Genomic DNA, 24,907 nt, shown 5'->3' with positions numbered 1-24,907 from the left:
TATACATACCAGGGCTCCTGTGTGTCTCTTAAGTGGGGTACCATATGCTGACTGTGGGCCACATGTTTTGCATTTGTTAGCTTTTCTGGCTCTTATGAGCCACCCCATATGAAATTAGCTCCTATCACTCTTTGTCCCCTTATGGTGCTCTGCCATTATTTATGCTATTGCTCCCTGACATAGATTTATCCGTTCGATTATCCATCATATGTTGCCTTTAGTTTCACAAGACAGGCGCTCTGTTTGCTCCTGCAGTAGCCCCAGTTCCATAATCAGTGGGCTCTGAATGAAAGTTTACAGACTGGGGCAAAATGGACACTCGTTCTTAAGAGGCAGGCTTATTGCTCCAGCTTTACAGATAAGGAAATCAAGACTCAGAGAAGTTAAGCAACCTCACTTCAGGTTATGCAACCAGTGAAGCTTCCATGCTTATGACAGATACCCTCCTGGGTCCCAGAATTTTATTTTCAGCTCCTTGTTCCTAAAATACTTGGGACTCTGACAACCAGTTCGGTGGGCGAGTACTTTTCTTGCTGCAACCCGTTGGCCTGTCTTATCTTCTGGCAAACCTCTGCACATGTAATTTTTCTACCCAAACCTTGGTCTCATTACCCAAAGAATTTTTTTTTTTTACTTTTTTTGTCTTATTCCTCATTGATTTATTAGCATAAGCCATTTTTAGCTCACTCTTATAATAAATCTATTAATTCCTAGTGATTACAATCAGCATTAATCACATTTAACCTTACAGTATCACACAATGCAAGGCTTATGTCAGAGATTCACTTTGGCGATGGCAGCCTCCGACAGCTCTTACAGCAGAAGGCTGGATGCCTCTTTGAAAAACGCCCTTGGGCTTTCATCTGTGGGCATTACCACTGTAGCAACATGCTTGCCCAAAGACTAGAAAATTGACTTTCAAGACAAGGGTTTCGATGGATCTTTCTACTTTATAGCTTTGAGTGGTCAGGCGAGTCACCTGTCCTCCCCTGAGCCATAGTGTCCTATTTTCAGCACTTTATTAAAAGACTGAGCGATGGCACTCTGGACAATGTCATTCCCTTACCTCTCTCCAGGACATGATAGGAAGTGAGAAGACCCTTGTTCGAATGTTCTCTATTTGTTGTCAAGGTTGGTGCCTCCTATCCTTGCTCTTCCTGCTCTACTCTATAATTCCTGTACAGCTATGTACTTCCTGTCCTATTTTTAGAAATTATTCTGTATTTACCCTTTGTGCATCAAAATTAAGAAATCATGTCTATCTAGCAGAATCAGACATTGTCCTTTAAACCACATCGAAAGGAGAGAAACTGTGTAGAAGGCCATGGCAGCTAAGAAGAAATGCCCAAGGTATCAGTGGAGCTTCTTGCTTAGACTTGGAGAGGAACTCATTTCTCATTTACATCACTTAGTTCTCTGTCTTTGATCAGAGATGGGGTACACTACCGAGTTCTCATGCCCTAGCATGAAATGGAAGACTTTAGGACACGCAAGTGCCATTATTAGTGGTTGTTAATATAGCAAGAAAAAGGCTGTCCCTTAGATCAGTGATTTTTGTGTGGGTTAAAGTGCCAATGGCAAAAGCCTTGAGTTACCCAACTGCTATTTTCTTTTTATTAGAATTATTATTAGTTCACATTTACTGAGCACTTACACCATGCCAAGTGCTTTCCATAAATATTTTATTTAACCCCAACTATAGCCTGATGAAGCAGTTACTATTATTCAGCCTATTTATAGATGAGGAAAGGGGTACTTAAGGGGGTTAAGTGACTTGGCTAAGATCACTGTCATTAATAGAACGGTTGAAATGTGCTGTGACTTCACTTTCCCCTTGTGATAAGCACAGATGGCGTTTCTCAGCTAAGAGGGAGAAATAGAGTCCAAACCGGCCCTTTCCCTTATAAATCTGATTCTTGACTCACAGAGAATGAGAATCGGTAGAAAGACATGATGGAGGTGTCAAGAGATGCTTGGTCTTCAAAAGTGCTGGGAAACTGAGAGGGATTGTAGAGAGAGACTGTAGAGAGGAATGGTGAATTGAGTTTGGGAAATTAATGTGCTCCCAAGGTGTGTCTGTTCTGAGGGATGAGCTATAGCAATTGGTGTGCATGTCAGACTGTTGTCCAGCTGAGACAGAGGCAGACATGTGGACCATGTATTTGACAAATAATGAACAGGACCATTCACTCAGTTAATAGTAGGTTAGACAGTTTGATGCGAGTGGGTTTTTAAGTTGCTTGGAGGCAATTCTCAGCCTTCATATGTATTCAACAAATGGCACTTGTATATGCTGAGAAAATATAAGAAGGCATACCTAAGTGTCCAGACTATAGAGGATTTTCCATAAATAAAATCCAGTTCATCTGCGTGCAAATATATGTTCTATCATTGATCATTCAATCTTTTTGATAAACATTGAAAAGATGCATGTTTAATATCTAACCTGGAAAGCATCCCATATATAGGCTATGAACTCAGAATAAGATGGAAATGGCTGACCAAAAGTCAGCCATGTTTGAAAATACACCAATTATCAGCTCAAGTATTGCATCATGACAGCTTTCAGAAATGTTGTCTTGATGACCTAGTGGTTCTTTCACTTGTCAAGGTAGCAGAAACTTGAAGCAGCTGGTCACATTACTTCCACATATGAGAGAGCAGAAGAGGGAGAGGGAGAGAGAGAGAAGGGAGAGAAGGAGAGCAAGCAGGAGAGGGAGAGGGAGAAAGCTAGCAAGCTGTGAGTTATTGCAATCCAGTGCTCAGATAGCCCTCTCCACTGAAATAAATCAGAATCCCCCTTGTAATTCATGATACTAATCACAGGGAGCGGGGCTTCCCACCTCAGTTATCACAAGATAATTTCAATATGTATGCTCACAGTCTAACCTAATCTACACAATTCCTCTATGAGACCCCCGTTCCAGGTGATTTTATTATGCCAAGTTGACAAAAATATCCAGTACACCATGGGTGTGTCCACTAAACTTTGTCCACTAAACAATGCTTTCTCTAGGAGGTCTAGGCATGCTTAATCGCTGATTTTAGCCCATTGTGTTTAGTGGAAACTTTCAATGCTTCTCCTTTCTTTGCCCCTAACCACTCTTTCAAATGGTTAATGACCTCAGCATACTCTGTGCTGCGCCATAGTGTCCTTAAAGGTATTTAAGGTATCTATTTAAAGGTATCTTGGGAGGAATTCCCTGACTCACTCATTCTCATATTAGGCCAGCTTGTTTGGGAAGTCAGCAGTTCCAGGTAACACTGACAACATCCTCTTTACTAGGACTGACATTATCCAGCAAAGGTTTGCCATATACTAATATTTTCCATTTGTTCATTTTTGCTTAGCTTAGCTGCTAAGCAAAGTCAAGATCACTCAGTTAATATTGGCATTATCTAACCCTATAAATGCATTCATGTATTCTGATGTAGATACCTTAAAATGGCAGGAATTTTAAACTCCATTATGGAACATAGTGGGGGTTTTAAATAGAACACCAACAAACAATATTGTTAAGCAATTAAAAAATAATAATAAAGCAAACCTGCTTAAATGGCTATAACCTTGCAGGCTCAAAATTGTGTCTGCTGCTCCTGGGAACATAAGTACATGAAATGTAGGGACTTTAAACTGACCGGGTGTGCAACAGAAGTAGCTTAAGCATGTTAGCCATGCTTAAGCTACAGATGTACATGCTTTACATGTAGTTCGTGTGGGTGGGAGGCAGGGCTTGCTTTGTTCTCTTGCTTTGCCCCGCTATGCCCTGCATTGCCAGCTCCAAAGCTGCTTGTGTGCTTCTTCTACCAAACACAGAAATAAAAGCAAATTTCTACCTTACTAGGTCTCATAAAACATCCTCCGCCAGTCCCTTTGTTGCTCTTGACACTGATGACATTTCGTTTTCTCAATGTTGTAGGTTAGTGTGAGGTTACGGTTGACCTTATAGGAAGCATTTGAAGCCCCAGGGAAGTAAGAGATACTAGTTCCTGAGTGCCTGTTGTTGTACTTAGAGCAATGCTAGAGTAAGGACCTGGATTAGAACTCAGGACCCTTGTGGCATCCATCTGTTGCTTTTGCTTTTCATAATAAATCTCTGTTCCTGCTAGGATGGTTTGACTTTTACAAGATCTTGATTTCCATTTTAATAATCTCAAGCCTTCCCTTGACTCTGCAAAGGAATTAAATTTAAATATGTAGTCTGCATTTTATCTTGACATTTTCTTTAGAAGGCAAGAACAAGAAGGGAGAAAAAAGTGGGGGGTTAGGTATTCAGTCTTTTCATCATGAGGGCAAACTCCTGTTCTGTGGAAGTTTTTATTCAGATCCTCTCGGGACACGTGCAAGACCAAGGACTGCTTCTGCAAGTCTCCAGGCTCTCTAGTTACCCCCGAGAGACACTAGGAAAACCTGCATCCCATATCCCATATCTGTGGAGATCATACCGGTGTCAGCATTAAACGATGTGGCTTAGAGATAGTCTTGTCAGTCTAATTGATCTTGAGTCATTGCCTCTGCTGTCAGAGCTGTCTATCTCCTTACCCATAATCCTCATCACTTTGATAGCCTGTTAGGAATATGGGACTTGGCCCAGCCTTGTCTTCATCCAATAACATTATGAAATTGATACTGACACTTCCATTGGCACTAATTTCTCTAAGAGATTGGAGCCAGAGGACAAGTGGTTTAGCTCCATGGCAGTTAAGCTTTCCAAGTAGATCAAGATGGCCTAAGATTGATTGACCTGTACCCTGAGGAAGGAGGGAGGGAGAAGAGAACATAGGAAGAAGAAGGAATGGAAAATCAATACCTGCTTTGTCATCATCAAGTGATATTTATTGACTGTCTGAGAAGGACAATGTCCTATAGGGATACTCTGAAGACACATGCTTGCCTTCACCATTGTCAGCTTCAAGAGAGTATTAGAAGATTACCATAGAAGCATGTTGCCTAGAGAGGCCCACTGGCTTACTTCAGAGACTACCCTCTTGTGTCTGGAGTCTAAAATGGTTATTGAGTTAATCCCTAAATATCTTCTCTCACTCTTGACTTTCAAACACATTTTACCTAAATTATTAGGGTGATCATGGTATCAGGCAAAAAGAGCCCTATAAACAATTAGGCTGAAATGCTAAGTACTGAGTAAGTCAGGATGTGGGTTCGCCCTCTCTTCAGCAGAGTGAGGTCTACCTGGACTGAATGAGCAATCCCTTTCCAGCAGGGTTACTTTCTCACCTGAATGCCCTTTAGCTCAGTGGATGTATGAGGAAACAGGCTTTCGATGAGGAGATAGCATCAGGGTGAGAGGTTTTTATGGATTGTCTGATTTAATACTATTACCCGATCTGGAAGTAAGTGCAAGAATAACACTATAAAAATGATTGCAGGAAGCCAGAAAATTGAAGAATATGAGTTTTGATATTAGATGGTTAGAACTTCGAAGTTTTCCCTGACTATTATAGAATCTCTCCCAGACACTTCACCCGCTACCCCCGCCGCCTTGAGGTATAGTTTTCATCCATGTCAATGGCTTTATTTCAAATTTCAGTTGGATATTTCTACACAGAGATTCTAGAAATAAGCAGTTTGTAGATTTCATTTATTTATTTAGTATTTTTAGTATTATTTTTTTTTGAGACAAGGTCTAAGCATGTGGCCCACTCTGACCTTCAACCTCAACCTGCTGAATTCTGGGATTACATATGTGTGTCCACCATTCCAGGGTATCCGTAGATTTTAAATTGCACATTGTTTTCAGAATGGTGATGAAACACTCCCCCCCCATTCTCTTGCCTAAAACATGAATTATTTCTCTGCTCAGTGTATCGGTGCTTTATGCATTACCCACACATTAGTTGCTAATAACCATCTCCATCATCAGATTGACTATTACTGCTTATATATGGTTTGATACTATTTGCAGTTCCAGCTGCCCACCGAGGTCCTGAAATGAATTTTCCAAGGATAATTAGGGACAACGGTATTCAGTCAAGTTTCCAATATCTTTGAAAATACCACACTGGAAAAAAAAAAAATATCCAGTCCCTATGGAAAGTTTTTTGTTTATTTGTTTTGTGAAGTGGAGGAAGCAATGAGATTTTAAAGATGCACAAGCCGTATGTATAGATTTGATTAACGAGCTGGTGTTTGTTCACGTACGAATTTGTGCACACACATATATGTGTGATCTCGTACTCGTGGGTTTCTAGTGCACGAGGTTTGATGGGGGTTTAACGGTGGGCATGCATGTGGCATCATTCCCTTGCCCTTAGTGGATAAAGAGGCTTCTCAGGGTTCATGGCAGTGACTGTTTTGGCTTGGCAGTGGGGCCCCTGGAGGGGAGCTTTAGCACCTGTATAAACAGGAACAGGTACTTCAGTATATAAAGTGTGCCTTATGAGGGAGGAGATTGCAGAGCTGAGACGATGCTATTTCGATTGATTTTGGTGTTGTATTTATACCTTCACACACTGGCAATCAATTGACCTCCGTACCCCCAACCACTCCTGCTGCGGTGCTGTTTGAATGAAATGCTTATATCATTTTTATGGCATGTCTATGAAAGGGACGAGCAAGCCAGGGGATTAATAAAGGCTGCCGAGGCGCTTTCCTAAGTGCTGTCCAGATGTGTGGTAGACAGCGACCAAAGTTCAAGGTGCCTTGGAAGTGATGGCGGCCACTAAAGAAGGGGCGATATGATCTGTGTGCAAAGGTCACTGGTGCTTTGTTGTAGCAGGAAGGTATGAGCAGACGGACCTAAGGGCAAGAGTGTAGCTGGGCTTGGGGTTGATCTCTGATCTGCCTTCCTGTGTTTCCTTCCCATCTATGTACCTAGTTGTACCTGGGCCACCTGGAACATGAACAGCGTCATGTGTGCTTTACTTCTTCCCGTATGTATTGCTGGATCTAGATCTAGAGCTAGCTAGTCTAGCTCTTCTTAGTTAATTCCAGACTCCGTGTGAGGGCCTAGTATGGGACATAGCAACTGCTGACCATAAGAACAGGAAGCACTGACATAGAAAGCGGGTGTGTTTCTTGGACCATAGCTTTGCGGTGACTGTCTGGTATACGACGCAGGCATATTGCTATAATGTCTGGGAAGTTGTCACTGGGGGCTGAATGCTCATAGATTGAATTCCCCATTTCCCCCGGAGTCTGACACTCCTCCACCTTCATAACCCTTTTTGTAACGCTTCTTACACTCTGTGTCTGCCGCTGCCACTCAGATCCAGGTGCTGAGAGGAAGCGGATGGGACATATGGTTGAACTGTGTCCTGTAAAAAGATAAGTTGAGGCCTTAACCTTTGGTTCCTTATTTGGAAATCATCTCTGCAGATGGAATTAAGATATAAATTAAGATAAAGCGATGCTGGAGAAGACTGAGTCCTTAATCTCAGCTGACCGCTGGCCTTACGAGAAGAGAGCAGACAGAGACTGACACTTTGGAAAATTCCCTGTGATGAGAATAGAAAGCCATGCTATCCCTGAGATTGCAGTGCAGCACCTTTAAGTTGTATGTGTGCCAAGCATTGCTAGCCAGCTAGGAGGAGGCAAAGGCAGATTCTACCCCATGTTCTAGGGAGCATGGCTCTGTTAACACATCTACTTCAGATGCCCAGCCTCAAAACATGTGAGAAAATACATTTGTGTTGTTTTGAAGCCACCGATTTTGTGTTATTTGCCCTTTGGAAAGAACACATTTGCAGAGGTGGTGCTTACCAGTGTCAGGCACAGTGCTTGGAGAAAGAGTATTTTTGAATTTCTTACTCTGTTAAAAAAGGCCTGACTAGGAACTTTTAAAACAGTTCAAGGATATACTGGAGAGAACCCTTGACTGTGTGGGATTTATGATCTAGAGACTTCTAAGACTCAGTGAGGCTTGAAATGGGATGGGCAAAGAGAGGGGGCACCACTGACCCAGGGATCATCTCACAGGAGGAGTTCAAATGCAGATTTTCCTCCTTATTCTCTAGAAGTAGAGTGTTTCTGATGGAACTCACAGCATTGGCTAACGGCATAACCTCTTAAAGTTAAATGTCCTGGAATTGTTCTGAGATGTGTCCATAGGGACACCCTGGCCATGTTATAGAGTGGAGAATCGTATCCGGAGCCTTAAGACCTGCATGTACAGGGTGGTTAGAGGCAACACTGAGCCACGGTAGGTAGTTGGGTCTGTGAGGATATGCTGATTCCAGGGCCTGCTCCAGGAAGCCACAGTAAGAGGTTACAGAACAGCCAGCACCTTTGCACAAGGGCAGGGCAGGGCTGGGCTGGGCAGTGAGAGAGAGAGTGCAATTCAGGGTACCCACCGCCTCAGAAGTGATGTGGGGACCTTGAACCCTGTGGGGATCTAGAATGAACTTGTTAGTTCCAAGCCCAGGGGCTGCTGAGAAACTCAACCCCAGGAGACTGGGCTTTGTGGTATAGTTTTGTTGGAAGTTCATAGGGTTGACTTTGGCCTTGTTACAGTTTCTACGAGGCACAAGATCCATATGTATATATCCTCTTTACTTTTCTTGTCATGTATATGCATTGTTCATACATTGTCTCTAAGACTCTCATCTTAAAAAGGAGATTCAAAAGTTCTAACACTCCCCCCCCCCCAAACAGCAACTTCTATGAAGACCCACTTGGTGGGGAGTCTCTGTAACCACCAGAAGTACTATGTTGGGCATTAGAATGCATGGCCACACTTTTATTTATTTATTTATTTTTCTAGAGGAAACTTGATGTGAGCTCTGTACAATGGACAGGGAACTAGAAGACTGATTTTGCCTTGACTGTGTAGTGGTTCACCTTGACAGCTAGCCCTCAGTTTTCTCACCTGTGAAATGGGAAGGTCATTCCTATCTTGACTATGTCTTAGGGAGGAGATAGTGATTAAGTCCATAGATAGGGCAGGGGCTTGGCTTTGTGTGCAAATGGTGTTTCTATAGTTCTGAATGTTTCCCTTGATGCAGATTGTATGTTTGTCATTGGTGGTAAGAGTCTAGGTTGGGTGTGTCTGGGTGCTTTGTGTCTTATCCAAGGCCTTGAAGTAAGTGAATACAGATTGCAAAGTAGCAAGAAAACTTTATTCAAAGATAAAGTGAGGGCACAGATGAGGAATAAGTTGTTATGAGGAATGGTGGGCCACTGGGAGAGAGAGTACTCCTTGATTCTTTTTTGGGACTTCCTCTTGGGGTGTTCAAGAGAAGGAGGGGTTTTGTTGCTAAGGGCAGAGCAGGTGGTTCTGTCTGGGTTGACAAGCTTGGATTTTGTAAGCGTTTGCTCACTGTGCATGTCTCTTCCCATGATGCTTTTCATTTTAATCATGTGCACACTCAATTATACATGGGTAAATAGTGGGTTCTCCCTGAACATTCACCTAGAGAATATAGTTTTCCTTTTGCATATATACCCCCAAACCAACTCAAGTCAGATTAGCACATCTTCCTTGGTTTTAAGACATGTTGTTTTAAGACATGTTTGGACAGAAATGGGATGATACCACGGGGTTGCTAAAGGGAGTATCTTATTTCCATTATTTAAAGTACATATATAGGCAGCAAGATACATATGGGAGTCCCAAGTTGTTGAGAGATTCTAAGTACATTGTTAGTACATGTGCACAATACAAGCAGGTCATGGTCCTAGATTGCCAAATGCATTGTTATAACAGGTATGTGCATAGCCCCAAAACAAATGGAGCCCCAAGTTTCTAAGCTATTCTCTATGTGTCCCTAATTCACATTTAAATGAATCAGACCAAAGGATCCTCCATTCTAAATGGCCTGTGATTTTGAACTTTTATTGCCCTGCCCTTACTTGAGATTCCTAAGGACTCTCATATGTATCTGCCTAGGGGGAAATGTACTTTTGTCTGACATGAGGTGATATGTCAAGTTGAGTGGGAATGTTTAGAATCCTAAGGGCGCGGAAGTGAGTTTACCATCTCTGAATGGACTGGAAAAAGCCACCGGGCTTTTATGATTTCTCTCCAGCAATAAATCCAGGCTTGTTTTCAATGTCTTAGATTGAGGGGCCATGCTGTTTGGGAATGTTTTCGTTCTGGAACTCTCACTGAGTATGTATGTGTGTGTACCTTGAGGCTGGTGGAGGAAAGATGAAGAAAATAGACCATGAAGTCTTATGCTTCTGACTTGAACCATGAAACTGCCACTTACTAGCTGTCTGACCTTGGGCAGTTTACTTAATTTCTCTGATTCTATTTACAGGACCCATATTCCTGAGTCACTGTGAGGACTCTGTGAGGTCATAGATACAGAAAGCCCAGTGGAGTGCCTACGGTCCCTAAGTGTTCAGCAAGCACTTACTATTGTTACTTTGATCTGTTACAAGAGTTTTGAAGGCCATCACTCTGGGGAAAAAAATTGGATTTTCTGTAGGTGGCCGTATGTCAGGGCATCGCTCCATATGTATTTGTGAACACTGTGAGAGAGCTGCCTGGACATGCTTTGACTGCGTGTGATGACCTTCTCATTGGGAAGCTCCATGTGGCAGCAATGCCTATGAAGCTCCAGGCTTCTCCTGAAAAGGGTTTCCTTCTTCTCTTCAGCCTCTATTGTCTGCTTCTTCTTTCTAACTCATCAGATCTCACTGGATTTTAAAGGATGTTCCAGCTGAAACCATCCAGGGTCAAACAGTGGGGTTTTGAAATATTAGCACTTCCACTTGTGAATGAGGAAAATCAGAGACATCTGGGCTCGGCTTGTAGGAACTGAGGCACTATATTCTCTTTGATAACGACATACAGTATAGTTAGTGCAAAAAGCAGCATGAGAGAGTGGGTGAGTGGCGTGGAGGTGACAGTGATTCAACCTGGCTGTGCTTCTGCGATGCTTTCTTCCGTTTCCCCAAAGTCCCCAATTTGCAGGGGTGGGGGAAGCTATGAATAAATCTCCATGGGAAATCAATACTCCATTTTGGCATAATGTTGGCTTATGCGATATTTCTTTTTGCATGTATCTAGGCTTGAAGTGTGCGTGTGTGTTTGCGTGTGTATTTGAGTGCAGACACTGAGAGCCTTCCTTAATGCTCTTTACTTAGTTACAGGCCCTCCTGATTGGTCCCAGAGCTTGCCAATATGCATAGTCCAGATATTCAGGTAGTCCTTAGAATCCCTGTCTCTGCCTCCTGAGTGCTAGAATTAAAAGCTGTCTGCCGCACCCTTTAATGAGGGTCACAGGGTTCCAAACTCTGCTCCTCATAGAACAAGTGTTTAACGGCTGGGCCATCTCCCTAGCCTTCTTGCTTGACTTGTGTGTAGTAACTATAGAATAGTGGGCTGAATAAATAAATGTTCAAACTTGAGCTAGGAACTCTTTATGGGGGCCCTGGACAACGAACACCAGCATTTCAGATTCTAATCATCTTCGATATGCAATTGGAAGGTAATTATTTTCTTCCTGTTGATGCATCATCTGCACACTGAATCTTTGGAGGAGGCTGGCTTTGCCTTTCCTCTAGGCTGAAAGCATTTTTTTCCACTTTCTGGACCCTGTGCTGCTGGCCATTCCATTGCCCTTGAATTTCCTGTTGTGTCTAATGGCTGCAACTCGGTGTTGCAATTTCTGACTCTAAAGTTTCCTGAGAACTTTTTGTGAGTTTCTTTTCTGTGCAAGGCCAGTTCCCTTATAAATGGATTTGAACTGGGTTAAGACTAGATCTGGAAGCTGTAGGCATAGTTCGGTGGTAGAGGACTCACCTAGCTTACACAAGGAAGAGTTACCGACCCACCGTAACTGCCCCAACTGTCACAAGCAGATGCTGGGACCTGAGCCAGCAGAGTGCAATGGGATAAACCCAGACTTAGAAAGCAGATAGACATGGCTGTATCTACTGTTTATTAACTGGGTGACCTTGGAAAAATTATAAAACCTTGAGCTTCAATTTCCTCAGCTGTATCACGGTGGATAAGAGGATCAACCCCCAGGGCTGGCTGTGATGACTGAGTGAGATAAGGAAACCAAGTATTTAGAATACAGGCTCTGCTTTTCCTTTCCTTAGGCAGGTTCGCGGGCTAGTTGAACCTGATCAAGGCATCATTTTCAATCACTAAGCTATCTTCAGGCTCTGGGTGCTGTGAAGCATGAACAACGCCTTTAGTTCCTGTAAGAGCTAGGAGGGAACCGGAGTCAGGGAATAAAGCTTATCTTTTGGGAAAGGCTTGTGGGAGAGGAGCCGAGTAGTGAGGAGGGCATGCCTTGTTGGCAGCCTGCAGAACCTCCTGTGCCCCAGAGGTGGCTCTGGGCAATGTCTGTCCAGGGTGCTGGAGGAAGCAGAGGGGAGGGCCCAGTGGATCTGGCCAGGAAGGCAGTGACTTGTCCCCAGGAATGCTCTCAGGCAGAGCCTCTGTTCACTTGGCCTCTGTCCCACATCTGCCAATAAAAATTAAGAAATTGATTTTCTTTTGTTTGCCTCTGAGGACCAGGCTCTTTTTATGAGACAGTGAATGGGATCCCTCTCTGAGCGTGGCTAGGTTTTTAATTGTGTTTGTTGTGTTTTCACTTCTTCCCTTTTTATGAGTTCCTGTTCCCAGATTTGTTGATGCGGAACCCTCATACACCAGGGATGTGTCTGTGTTTGATTTTTATCAGTAGGAAAAGGTTGAGGTTTTTAAAAACTCATTTTCTTAATCCAAAGGTTGGCTTGTTTGCTTCATTTTGACACACTGAAAACACACGAAACCCATTCAGGCTTCTTTGACTTCTCATGTCCTGTCTTGGTGGTCATGGTCTCACCCCACAGATAGCTGGAAATAAAAGCTCGCCTTTGGGGCAAAGAGAGGAGAGGAGGCATTGAGAGATGAATTGCATCATTGAGGCCAGCACACTTGTCCTTTGAATGAAGGATTACATTTGCAGAGGTGTATGTGTGTGTGTGCGTGTGTGCGTGGGTGTGCGTGTGTGCTCACGTGTGCTTGCGCACACACAGTCTGGATGTTGAGCTTAGGTGTCTTCACCTACCATTCTTCACCTCTCCATTTTGAGAAAAGGTTGTTCACTGAATTTTGAGTTCACTGATTGACCACACTGGCTGTCCAGCAAGCCCACAGAACCCTCCTATTTCCATCGCCCAGGGCTGTAATCACAGACAGGCAGACAAGGAGCTTTTCGTGTGGGCGTGAGGAATCCAAATTTAGGCCTCATGCTTGCACAACAAGCACTTTACGCTAATTGAACCATCTCCCCAGACCTTGTTGAAGTTTCTTCACGATGGAGTGAGGCATGCAAATGATCTAAATGAAAAGACTCAAGAACACATTAGTTGTAGAGAGTGGATAGTACCCCTGCCAAGATCAACAGCTCAAAACAACGAATTTGTGCCTACTCCTCTGTACTGATCCCACTCAGGGATTCTAAGAGGCTGAAGCCCTGCCTCATGCTTTCCCCAAGTGCTGACATTGGGAGAAGGCATTGTGTCCCCTTGGAAGAGCTGTATCCTCATCACTGTTTACTGGCTTCTAAAGAAGCAGAGGAGGGTGTTGCGTGTCCGCCAGGTGTGTAGAAAACTTCAATACCTCAGAATGTCTGGAGACACTTGGCAAATGGCTTTCACCATGAACACAACTCTTAAAAGAGCTTCCAGAGTGGGGAAATGATGTTACCCTCCCTTCCCTCTTTGGAAAGAAGTTTAAGGCTAGAGAAAAGAACACATAAATGAATGGGTTATAAATCTTCTGTTTTATAGTTCAGCTCTAAGCTTGACTGATCAAAGCTGTCTTTCATAGATGGGGCGAAGCAGATATTGGTCATCTATTCTTAGCTGCATTGGATCAGAGGTCTTATATTCCCTGCATAAGCTTACGTGCTCACACCGTGCCCTATCTGTGTGTCATAACACTACAGTGAAACCGTAAAGGTACCAACCTGATCTTCCTCCTTTACCACTTATGCGCTGTACTATCCTCTTTTCTTTCTTTGCATCACTGCCCCGGAAGACAGTTGCCCCCAAGTCATCAGAGATTTTTGTGGAATAGTCCTGCACCTACCGGTCCTCCTGGTGACCTGCATCCCTGGCTATTTTTCTGTGATTGGAGTTCTCCCTGCCTGAATAGGAGTTCAGTGTGTCTTCCCCAGCTTACGTCTCTGGGAACCAAGATATCATGATGAAATCAGTCACTTACACATCTGAGTCACCACCTGCTCTGCATCAGCTTGGCTTGGCTCCTTTTTCTTACTTACTTTAGATGTGGGCAGGTTCAAGCAGAGAAAAGTTCCCATGAAGCAGAGACATTTTTTTTTTCTTCTTATTGTCCTCTTTGGGACATCTGACTTCAGTTCAGTTATTAAGGTGAGAAGAAATACTTGCTGCCCAGATTGGAGTACAAGCCTGTGGCTTTCACCTTGAATAGCATGAGTGATGCCAGAGTTGGAACAGGAATTGCCTTCTAGAGTGAAATGATGGTGCCTGCACCCATGGGTCCCAACCTGTTATGCCGAGTGTTTGTAAATATGTTTGCATGTGGTGGGGAGACATTAATTTATGTGCTGCTGGGGATTGAAGAGTCTTATCAGTGCTAGGCAAGTTCTTTACCACTGAGACACAGCCCTGGCCTCTTTGCCACTTTAAACTCTATTTTGAGGCATAGTCTCATTATGTAGCCTGGGCTGTCTGTAATTCCCAGTCCTGTTGGGATTGCAGGAATGCACCATGGTACTTGGTTGAAAGACTAAAATTTTTGTTTTGTTTGCAGTGCTGAAGATTAAACTCAGCCTTTCACATGCTAGGCAAAAGCTTTACTGAACTACACACTCTCAGAATAGAGACTGACGTTTAAAAGACATTTGGGTTTTTAAAAATTATTCCCTCTTTGGTTATTTTATCATTATAAAGTTTTTACAACATGACTAGAAGGCACACAGGTTTCCTTTATTACATCTGTCCTCATCCAGGTATATTCCATGAGGAACCCGAGGCTCACCTTATTTACAGGACTGGGACCAGGGATGCTGTGTATTCAGAACAAGCATCTCCAGCCAAGCCCTGTGTTGCCTCGGTGCTATAGATTCATTGAGAGACTGTTAGTTTCAGCCACAGGCAGTCGGGCATGGTGAGAGTCTCATTTCACAGCCTCAGGAGGGATGAATATATGCCTAGTTTATTGGCTTTTATCTTAGAGTGAAGATGAATAAAAGGACGTTGGGTAGTGGACAGTGGACTGATGCTGTCCTGCTCTATTCTGCTTGTGGACATAGTTTAATAAGAAGATACCTGATAAGCTAGGGTCAGATGGAAGGGGAGAAGGACCTCCCCTATCAGTAGACTTGGAAAGGGGCAGGGAAGAGATGAGGGAGGGAGAGTGGGATTGGGAAGGAATGAGGGAGGGGGCTATGGCTGGGATACAAAGTAAATAACCTGTGATTAATATAAAAAATAAAAATTATATATAAAAGAATAGTTGGTACTGTTGGAAACAGATAATGATGAATTACCACTAGTCTACCTGGGTGAGTCTAGTGAAGTGATTTACCTCTCTCCCAATTTCTAAGCGCCAAGAAACATACTTTTCAAAAATATCTCAGTCTTTTGCCATCCAAGACAGCTGCTCATGGAGAGGCTAGTGAACCAGAATTCATCACGTGTCCCTTTGAGCAAATACATTGCCCACAATCTTCTTCTCCAGGAGGCAGTGACAGGTGAGGGTTCAGAGCGTAGACCCTAGAGCCAAACTATGAGTGTGAATTCTCCCACCGCTCCTTTGTGAGGTTTGTATCTTGGAATAGGTCAGTGCTCCTTCGTGCCTCCATTTTTAAAATGGGGGCAACAACGGCAGCAGCCTCACAGAGATGTTCCAAGATTAAAGGAGCTACAAGGATTCAACCTGATACTCAGGAAGACCTGGATAAAAGCCAGCTCCCCAGAACTTAGCTTTTTTTTTTTTCCTCCACTTTTCTGTGAAACTGATATCAGTAAGGCTATCTCCTCATTTTCAATTGCATGGTCAGTCTTCAGTCTTTGTTTCCACTTTTTATAATTATATCTTATGTGGATGGGTGTTTTCCCTTCATATATGTCTGTATACCATGTTTGTGACTGGTGCACTGAGAAGCCAGAAGAAGGCACTGGGTCCTCTGTAACTAGAATTACAGATTGTTGTGAGCCACTATGTGGGGGCTGGTAATTGAACCTGGGTCCTCTGGAAGAACAGCTGGTGCCATTAACCACTAAGCCATCTCTCCAGCCCCTCTTTTGTTCTTTATCCTATTTGCCCTTTAAGTAGATCCTCTTGAACTCATAGAGGTCCTCTTTGGGCTTCTAAGACTATGTTTTTTGTTTGTTTGTTTGTTTATTTTCTGGTTCTTTTTTGCTTTCTGGCCATTTCTTCTGCTCCTTTCCCTTGCTTTCCTTCCAATGCCCATATTTAAGTGTTGGGGTTCTTTGGGGCTCCATTGTCTGGCTTACTGTTTTATTTCAAGTTTTCTTGGGCAAAATCTTCCTTCCCATATATTTGGAGCCTTTCCCTCACAGCTATTACTTCAGCCCTTTCAAAATCTAGAACAATGCAAAGGGGGAAAAAAGTTTTAACTATTTCATGTCACAAGCTCTTGGAAATTTTTACTGACTCTTCATTTCCTCTGGAGCTTTTAAGAGACAGACAGATTGAAGGAACAGCTTTTCTCAAATGTTGAAGTCCTGATGTAATATCTTATCCCAACATCTACTTAATTTTTCTATGTGACCATAACACCCCACATCCCGTATTGCTCAAAAAAGAAAGAAATGGGAGCAGGGGACTCTGGGTACTTATCTCCTTCTTCTTGGGTTTCATGGTCGATCACTGTGACAAAGGGAGTGAGTTCTGGTTGCAGTTGAGCCTTGAGCTTTGGAGTGAGTGGGGCTGTTTGGTGTAAGTCCTGCACCCACCACCAATCCCTCCACCTGTGCCTTCATCTCATCTTCCTATGAACTGAAATGGATGCTTTGCTTTGCTTCTCCTTGCCTATCCCTTTGTATTTCTGGAGTCCTTTCTCCTGACCTTCCTGGAAAAGGGAAACGGGAGGTCAGTTTTTACAGATTGGCAAAAAAAGAGTGCTTTTTTCCTTTGGCCCCTGGTGTGTGTGTGTGTGTGTGTGTGTGTGTGTGTGTGTGTGTGTGCGTGCGTGCACGCACCCGTGTGTATTTGTAGAATTCCTTGTTGAAAATTCATATGCTCTTCTCATTTCTGTTATCTTTTAACCTGTTGTTTCATCTTGGTATTGAAATTTACTTTTTTTCTTAGTTTTACTTTTTTTCCTTCAGTTTTTCTTAAACTCTTACTGACTTCAAAATGCTGCTAACTGAAATTCTCAGAGAGGCTTTTCTTCCTTTGAATTGTTCACCTCTTAAGCATTGCCTTGTTTTTATAGCTGTGTGTGATGTTGTATTTACCTCTTAGACTATTTGTTTTTATATTGTTTTTTTTCTGAGCCTTCTGCTTCCTACATTGCCTCCGTTTCCTGCAGGCCCCCAATTGCTCAAGTATGGCATGCAGAAACTCTTCTGAGGTATCCGGTGGTCCTGTACCCAGCCCTGCCTCTTATTTAGGAACTGAGCCCTGGAAAGCTGAAAGGATCCCAGGTTGTGAGCATGCAGTTGTCATGTTCACTGTCAGCATCACTGTGCAATGATTCCAGGGTGGCTTTTCACCAGGAAAAGCAAAAAGGTCAACGTCTGGAGGCCTTCTTTCTGACTTTCTGTGGAAGCTTCTCTCACATCCTCGAATACTGGAGTTACTGGATATCGGGAGGTGCTAGGCAGGTTGTGCACAACTGTGGTTGTTCCAGGAACAGAAGAAGAGTCTCAGCTTTGTGTTTCCTCTGAGTGCACCCCATGTCTTTTGATTCAACTTCTGTAGGAATAAACTCCTCCTCCTGTGGGGTCGGAGCAGGGTTGTGACCCCAAGTGTCTTGTCAGGAGTGGGTCTTCCTGTCATTTTCCTGTGTACCCTACCCATTACGCTGTAGGCCTCATCTGGACACCCTTCTCCTGGTATGCACACTCCCAGCTAGGGCACATGGCAATGGTGCTCTCTTGGTTTGGCCTGAGTCACTGCTCTCCTTTAATGTGTTTTTCAACTTTTTTTTTTTAATTTTATTTTTTTCTTATCAGTTACATTTTATTAACTCTGTATCCCAGCCATGTCCCAATCCCTCATACCCTCCCAGTCCCTCCCTCCCTCCCTCATCTCCACCGTGCCCCTTGCCGAGTCCACTGATAGGGGGGGGACCTCCTCCCCATTCATCTGATCCTGTTTTATCAGGTATCTTCAGGACTGGCTGCAAAGCTCTCCTCTGTGGCCTAACAGGACTGCTCCTCCCTGGGGGGGTGGGGAGGCCAAAGAGCCAGTCATTGAGTTCCTGTTAGAAATAGTCCTTGTTCCCCTGTGTTTTTCAACTTTTTAAATGTTGATGAAATGTTTTGTTTATTCTCTTCTCATTCTTAGTGCACTAATATTTCTTCAGTTCTTTTGTACGTTAGTGATGGTTGTGGGAGCAGCTAATATCAGGGCATAGTATTCTTCATTTCCCTGCAAGCCACTCTGAAAGTTTTCCCGATGAGTTTCTGAGGAAAGTGTTTCCAGGACCACATTCCTTTTTGTAAGACAGGTGATTACTCTGGGCATTTGGGCAACCACTTATTGCCACTTTTGCACACGGTCTCTAGACACCATCCGCCATTTGTCACAGGTTGGAATAAGCCTGCCTGTGCTGACGGAGTGGAATCCAGCGCCTGCAGTTTGCGCTTACCAGTCTCCCATTTAGTTCTGCCTCATTGGCGCTTCACCTCGCTGTTTGATGGGAAATATTCTCTCCATAAACTTCAGTAAGACGTAATGGATTTCTGCAGTGGAAATATTGTTCAAGCCACAAAACCAAGTCACAGCAAGCGCCTTGTCTGGGGACCCTGTGTCTAGCAAAGCAGCCACTTAAAACACCAGTTGTACGAAGCCACAAACACTCACCGCTAATTCCCTTTACAGGAGTTTTGTTTGTATGTATGGAAGAATCGTACTACCAAACACAATCATCTTTCTGCAAAGCCTGCAGCATTAATTATATCTGTCAGCTTGTGCTTCTGAGTCATGTTACTCACTGGGTTTCCTCTTAGGGTTAGAAAGCAATGGGGGTGGAATTGGTGGAGATGTAGTTGGTATGATTTGTAGACATTGGGACAATGTGGACATTTCAAGAGTGGAACAGCTAGCCCAACTACCAGCAGGCTATCGGTGACATAGAGTAATTACAGCCCATCGTAAAAATAGGGTTTAGGAGAGGCTCAGGGCAACACTGTGAGTGAAGGAAGATTGTGGCAAAGTCCAGTGGAAGTCATATCATACCCCTATGGAAATCTGATGGCCATGCTGACGGTCATGCACCCTTCAATCTCCTAATCACGGGTTCTGCATCATGCGTGTATTCCAAAACATACACGCATTTCATTTAGAATCTTGATCATCAGGTGACACCCCAGACTACCTGAATCAGAATTTCTGGGGTGATCCTCTGAAGTTTTGTCTACATGCATATGTATGTGCATGTATCTCTCTCTGTCTTTGTCTCTCTGTGTGTGTCTGTGTGTGTCTGTGTGTGTCTGTGTGTGCATGTGTATGTAGGTAAGAGGTTGACAACAGCTGTCATCCTCAATTACTTTCTACCTTATTTTCTTAAGACAGGGTCTCTTACCAAAGCTGGAGCTCTATGGCAAGTCAGTAAGTCCTAGGCATCCTCTTTGCTCTGCCTACTCTGTACTGGGATCACAAATGTGTTCCACTTTACCTGGCCTTTATGTGGGTTCTCGGAACATAACTCAGGTCCTTGTGCATGTGAGACCCTTACTTTACCAATCGAGGAATTTCCTCAGCTCTTTGATAGCAGTGATTTTAATGTTCCAAGTTGAGGAGGGACAACCCCTTCTAGGTTCTGTTTTTAAGTCTTGTTATTGCTACATGAAAAAGAAACTTGATGCTGAGACTCATAGCCGAACTTTGGGTAGAGTGCAGGGAATCTTATGAAAGAAGGGGGAGCTAGAAAGACCCAGAAAAGTCTGGAGTTCCACAAGGAGAACAACAGAACCAAAAATCTGGGGCACAGGGGTCTTTTGTGAGACTGATACTCCAACCAAGGACCATTCATGGAAATAACCTAGAACCCCTGCACAGAGATAGTCCATGGCAGCTCAGTCTCCAAATGGGTTCCCTAGTAAGGGGAGCAGGAACTTTCTTTGACATGAACTCGGTGGCTGGCTCTTTGATCTTTCCCCCTGAGCGGTGGCAGCCTGACCAGGCCACAGAGGAAGACTATGAAAGACAGTCCTGATGAGACATGATAGGCTAGGATCAGATGGAAGGGGAAGAGGACCACCCTATCAGTGAACTGGGAGGAGATGAAGGAGGGAGGGAGGGAATGATTGGGGAGGGGAAGAGGGTGAGGCTACAACTGGGATACAAAGTGATAAATTGTAATAAATAAAAATTTATATTAAAAATTTACTACCAGAAAAACAGAAAAAAGAGAGGAAGCAAAGGGTGGTGGACAGGGAAATAGGTGGTATATATGATCACATTATGTTGTTGGCATGTATGGAATTATCAAAAAATAAAAATAATGGCACAAAAAAAACTTGTGAGTTTTATTATTTTGAATTAATTGGGTTTGTGAAGAAATTAAAAAAGATTTATGTTGTGATTATTTCAATTCATTTTTATTTTGGAACTATTTCTATGGTTGAGAGTCAGTTATTTTCAAGGAAGATAATTTGGCTGAAGTTGTCTAAGTTCAGAATTCAGGGAATTTGGGCAACACCTATCTAACAGACAGGACTCTCCTGGAAAATATGATGCTACAATAGCAGAGGGTCTGTGGACAGGCCTGGTACTGAGTAGATGTGACTCATTAGGTCCTGTGTCTCTTACGGTTCTCACAGGTCCTGTGGCTGTCATCAGTGGTGAGGAGGACTCAGCCAGCCCACTGCACCACATCAACCATGGCATCACTACGCCTTCCTCGCTGGACGCTGGGCCGGACACAGTGGTCATTGGCATGACTCGAATTCCAGTCATTGAGAACCCACAGTACTTCCGTCAGGGACACAATTGCCACAAGCCAGACACATGTGAGTAGCAGGATTGGATTCTGTCCTCCCCCTTTTCTTTGTAGGGGGTGGTATGGAAGCAAACCATGTCGCTGGGGTTCTGGAACCTTCTAGGGTAACCTCCTACCTGCCTACCTCCCACTTTCTAGGAGTCCTTCCCTCTTTGTCTCTAAGCACAGAGAATAGCCTGGACAAGGAGAGGCCAGTGGCCAGAATCCCTGAGGAAGGGAGGGCCACAGGTGTAAGTTAAGCCTCTCTCCCCTCCTCCTTATTAACCTGGCTTAGCATTGCTCTGAGCAGGGAGAGGTGCTCCTGTAAGACAGGACACACAAAAGAGGCTGGTCTTCTTCAGAAGCAGCCTAGCTGTGAAAACACATGGCCTGGCTGTGTCTACACGGCAGCCTTGGAGGCTATCAGAAGATCCACTCAGGCCTCCATGGGAGGGGAAGTAAGTAAACAGCAGTAGGAACCTCTGAATAGAAATGTCTCTCTAGCTGCCCCGCCCAGCCCAGCCCTCCCTGAAAGCACTCCTGCTCAGGCTCTAGGAATTCTCCCCTTCCTACCACATAGCACACCTATTTCCTCCATGCTTCTCACCTCCTGTTGTTTGCAGCCACTCTCTTTGTATTTCTTATGAGCCCTGCTAGGTCCCCTTTCAACTCCTGAAGCCATGGTGCCTTATCCCTTCAGCCTACACATTGTCCTCCTTCCTGCGTCCTCAGGCTCAATGTGCCCAGTGATATGAATGCACAGCGTCTCCCCTTCACACTGCTCCTGCCTCCTAGGGAATAATCCACTGCTCAGGAGAGTACAGAGATGCCACTAGTGAGCAGGGATACCAGGAAGGTTCCAGAGTAACCTGTTAGGGAAAGGCCTCACCATACAGACAGAATACCAAAGGCTGTGAGCGTCCCATAGCTGCCAGGATTCCCACCAATGCATTATTTTCATGCCTCAGTCAGTCTGGGGTAGGGCTAGGAAAGAGCTGTATTCTGGTCTTGCTCATCCCCTGGTCTGAACTTTCTGTACATTGGTCATACTCTTCAAAGCTCATAACTCTTGCTGCTCCTGCTGGGACTTCCAGCAGCAGAGTAGATCTTGGGTCATCCCATCAGCCTTCACTTCCATTTCTCTAGCTCTGAGATTATTCAGTAAGCCTTACTGCAATGAGAAGTGTTGGGCTAGTGTCAGCTCGGGCCATCATTTGCCTCAGTATCTAGAATCTGCTGGAATGTTATTCAGAGGCTTCCAGTGAATATCATAGAAAGGATCCCCAGGTTCCAGATCAAGGTTGGGCAGAGGGAAAAGGTGAGGTTTCAGAGCTACAGTGTACATAGAACAGCCCCACTGCTGAGTGCTTGTCTGAGGTCAGACTTGTCCGAACTGGCTGGGGGTATCCAGGAAGGACACTCTTCTGCAGCATTCTTTGGCCATTGCCGTTTGGAATGTTTATGTTTTTCTTGTTGTTTGAGGGAATTCTTTTCTATACAGTCCCCGTGGATGGTGGATTCAAAATCCCTGAACCTGTGCTCCCAGTGAAAATTCAGTGTTAGGTTTTAGTGAGCCTCTGCTTGCAATATTTTATCAGTTACCCTGCATATAACCTTTCATGCTGTATGTGTGATTTTGTTCAACAACACCTTAGTTAACACATATGACTGACTCATTCATACGCAACTCAGGTAACAGCTGATCAACACCTATCCTGTACGTTCTCTTCTCTGTAAGACATATGGCCACTATTTTGTGTTTGGGATCATGGGATGGTATTTCAGAGCTATGCTTTAGAATCCATTTTAGAGCAAAGTTACCAATAAAAAGCACCAAATGTGAAAAACGTGGTCTGGAATAGACCATTGAAAGAGTGTACTTGTTTATGGCATGAACATTGGAACAATTTTAAAACATGTTGCATGTGATAAATATGAAGAATTTTATCTACTAACTAAAAAGTGTGCATACACATCTAAAGGTAGATACACAATTATTGCCCTGCTTAGCCTCTACTGGATATGTTCATGTAGAGGTATTGGTTTCTGGGTTGCAAATGAGCTCTAATGGCCAGGCAAATTACCAAGTACACAATCTTGACTGATGAGCATGACTGCATGCTCTTAGTGGATGCTCTGGCCTCTTGGTACAGGCTGTGATTCTAGGGCCACTTTTGTTCACTGGAGCTTTGGGTAATATGCCATCGGCACAACTATAAGACAAGAGTGAATCTCATATGTGGGAGAGAGGGAAGGAAGTTTCCTTTGAGACATCAGGATCTTTGTCACCTGGGAACTCAAGAGCTGTGGAGAGAGCTCTGGGACCAGTTGAGTGTCTTCACATGTCAGGGGGAAAAAAAAATCTCACAGCCACCGTACCAGGAGAACATGGAGCATGCAGAGTTTTCCTTCGGGAGCTTGTTCTGGTGTGTGAGCCAACACAGTCTTCTACAGAGCCAGGCTGCTGCTGTGTAAGCAAGTGGAGGTTGGTGGAGATTTTAGGTTTATTGGCAGAGACTTAAAGCTGGAGGGAACAAAACAAAGCCTTTTTGCAGGAAGATGATGGGTTGACTCCAATTGTCCAAACGCTTTGACCACAGGAAAAGTATCTTCTTAGTGCAGCAGTTCATTTTGCCCTATCAATAGACAGTAAATTACTAATTATGGTCTGAGAACAAAGTACTTGGCACACCAAGTACTTTGCAGGAGCATTATAATTGTATTTTGCTAATTCTCCTGTGACTCACACAAGCAGGGACAGAAAGGCTGAGAGGCAGTGGGTCTCTGATCCCCGAAGCTTCATGAGTGGAGGGAAATAACTATGGCACAACCCTATGTACAATGAGATGGCATGGTCATAGTCAAAGCCACATGTGCTTTGGCACATCAATAGACAGGAGTGTCTACAGTGCTGTAGACAAGATTGGTGTCACTCCTTTGGAAGGATAGTGAGAGCCTGGGTATTAAAAGAGGAAATCCCCAGGAGGGAGGCCCAGCCTTACCAGGCCACAGAGAAAGACAATGCAGCCAGTCCTGATGAGATCTGACAGGCTAGTGTGAGAGGGAAGGGGAAGAGGACCTCGCCTATCAGTGGACTGGGGGAGGGGCATGGGAGGAGATGAAGAAGGGAGGGTGAGATTGAGAAGGGATGAGGGAGGGGGCTACAGCTGGGATATAAAGTGAATAAATTGTAATAATTAAAAAATTAGAAACATAGTTGAGTACGAAAAAAGGAGAGAAAATTATTCAAACGGAAGATCTTAGGGCTTGCCCTACCCGATTCTCTCCCTCGTTTCATTTTTAACACATGTCACTGGGGAAGAAGTTGTAGGGACATAGCGCTTCCTGACTTCCACAGCCTCTCCAGCAATGGGATAAGCTTGGGGTGCTTCCCCCCCCCTTTATTCTAGTGTTTACCACGAGTCATGGGACCTTTTGAACAGGAATGATTAGGACCTTTTTAACAGGAATGATTGGCTCTTTGCTTCTTTCTATCTGTCTTCAATCTGGTCCACAGCATTTTTCATCGCATGTCAGGCTGCAAGGATATTTAAAGATCACCTGGTACTGGTCCCTTATCAGATGCTTGCATCCCCTTGCTTATGTTCCCGACAAATGCTCTGCATTTGACATTGTCTTTATTCTGAATTGATTCAGCCTTTACAGGGATTCTGAAAGACCTGAATAAAGATGTAGCTACTTGGTCCTGTGTACCTAACCTGAGCCTAATCGACCCCTTGTTATTTGTGTAAACATTACCCAATTCGAAAAAGCACAAGAAAATGGATATAGCCATTATTTTTTTTTTCATACAGCTGAGGGTCTAGGGCTAGAGCTTACA

General features: G+C 43.9%; 1 protein-coding gene across 2 annotated transcripts in view; it reads left to right on the top strand.

Moving 5' to 3' along the window:
• Positions 1 to 24,907, top strand: part of Ntrk3 (neurotrophic receptor tyrosine kinase 3) — a 372,713-nt gene that overhangs the window by 196,379 nt on the left and 151,427 nt on the right. For both annotated transcript variants that reach the window (XM_055623070.1, XM_055623069.1), the window contains exon 12: positions 20,909 to 21,097. In XM_055623070.1, the coding sequence (XP_055479045.1) occupies positions 20,909 to 21,097 (189 nt within the window). The remainder of the gene's footprint in view (positions 1 to 20,908; positions 21,098 to 24,907) is intronic.

Source organism: Psammomys obesus, unplaced genomic scaffold, assembly GCF_907164565.1.
Source record: "Psammomys obesus unplaced genomic scaffold, mPsaObe1.curated_primary_1811, whole genome shotgun sequence".
Classification (NCBI taxonomy): domain Eukaryota; kingdom Metazoa; phylum Chordata; class Mammalia; order Rodentia; family Muridae; genus Psammomys; species Psammomys obesus.
This window is presented reverse-complemented; position numbering and strand designations above follow the sequence as displayed.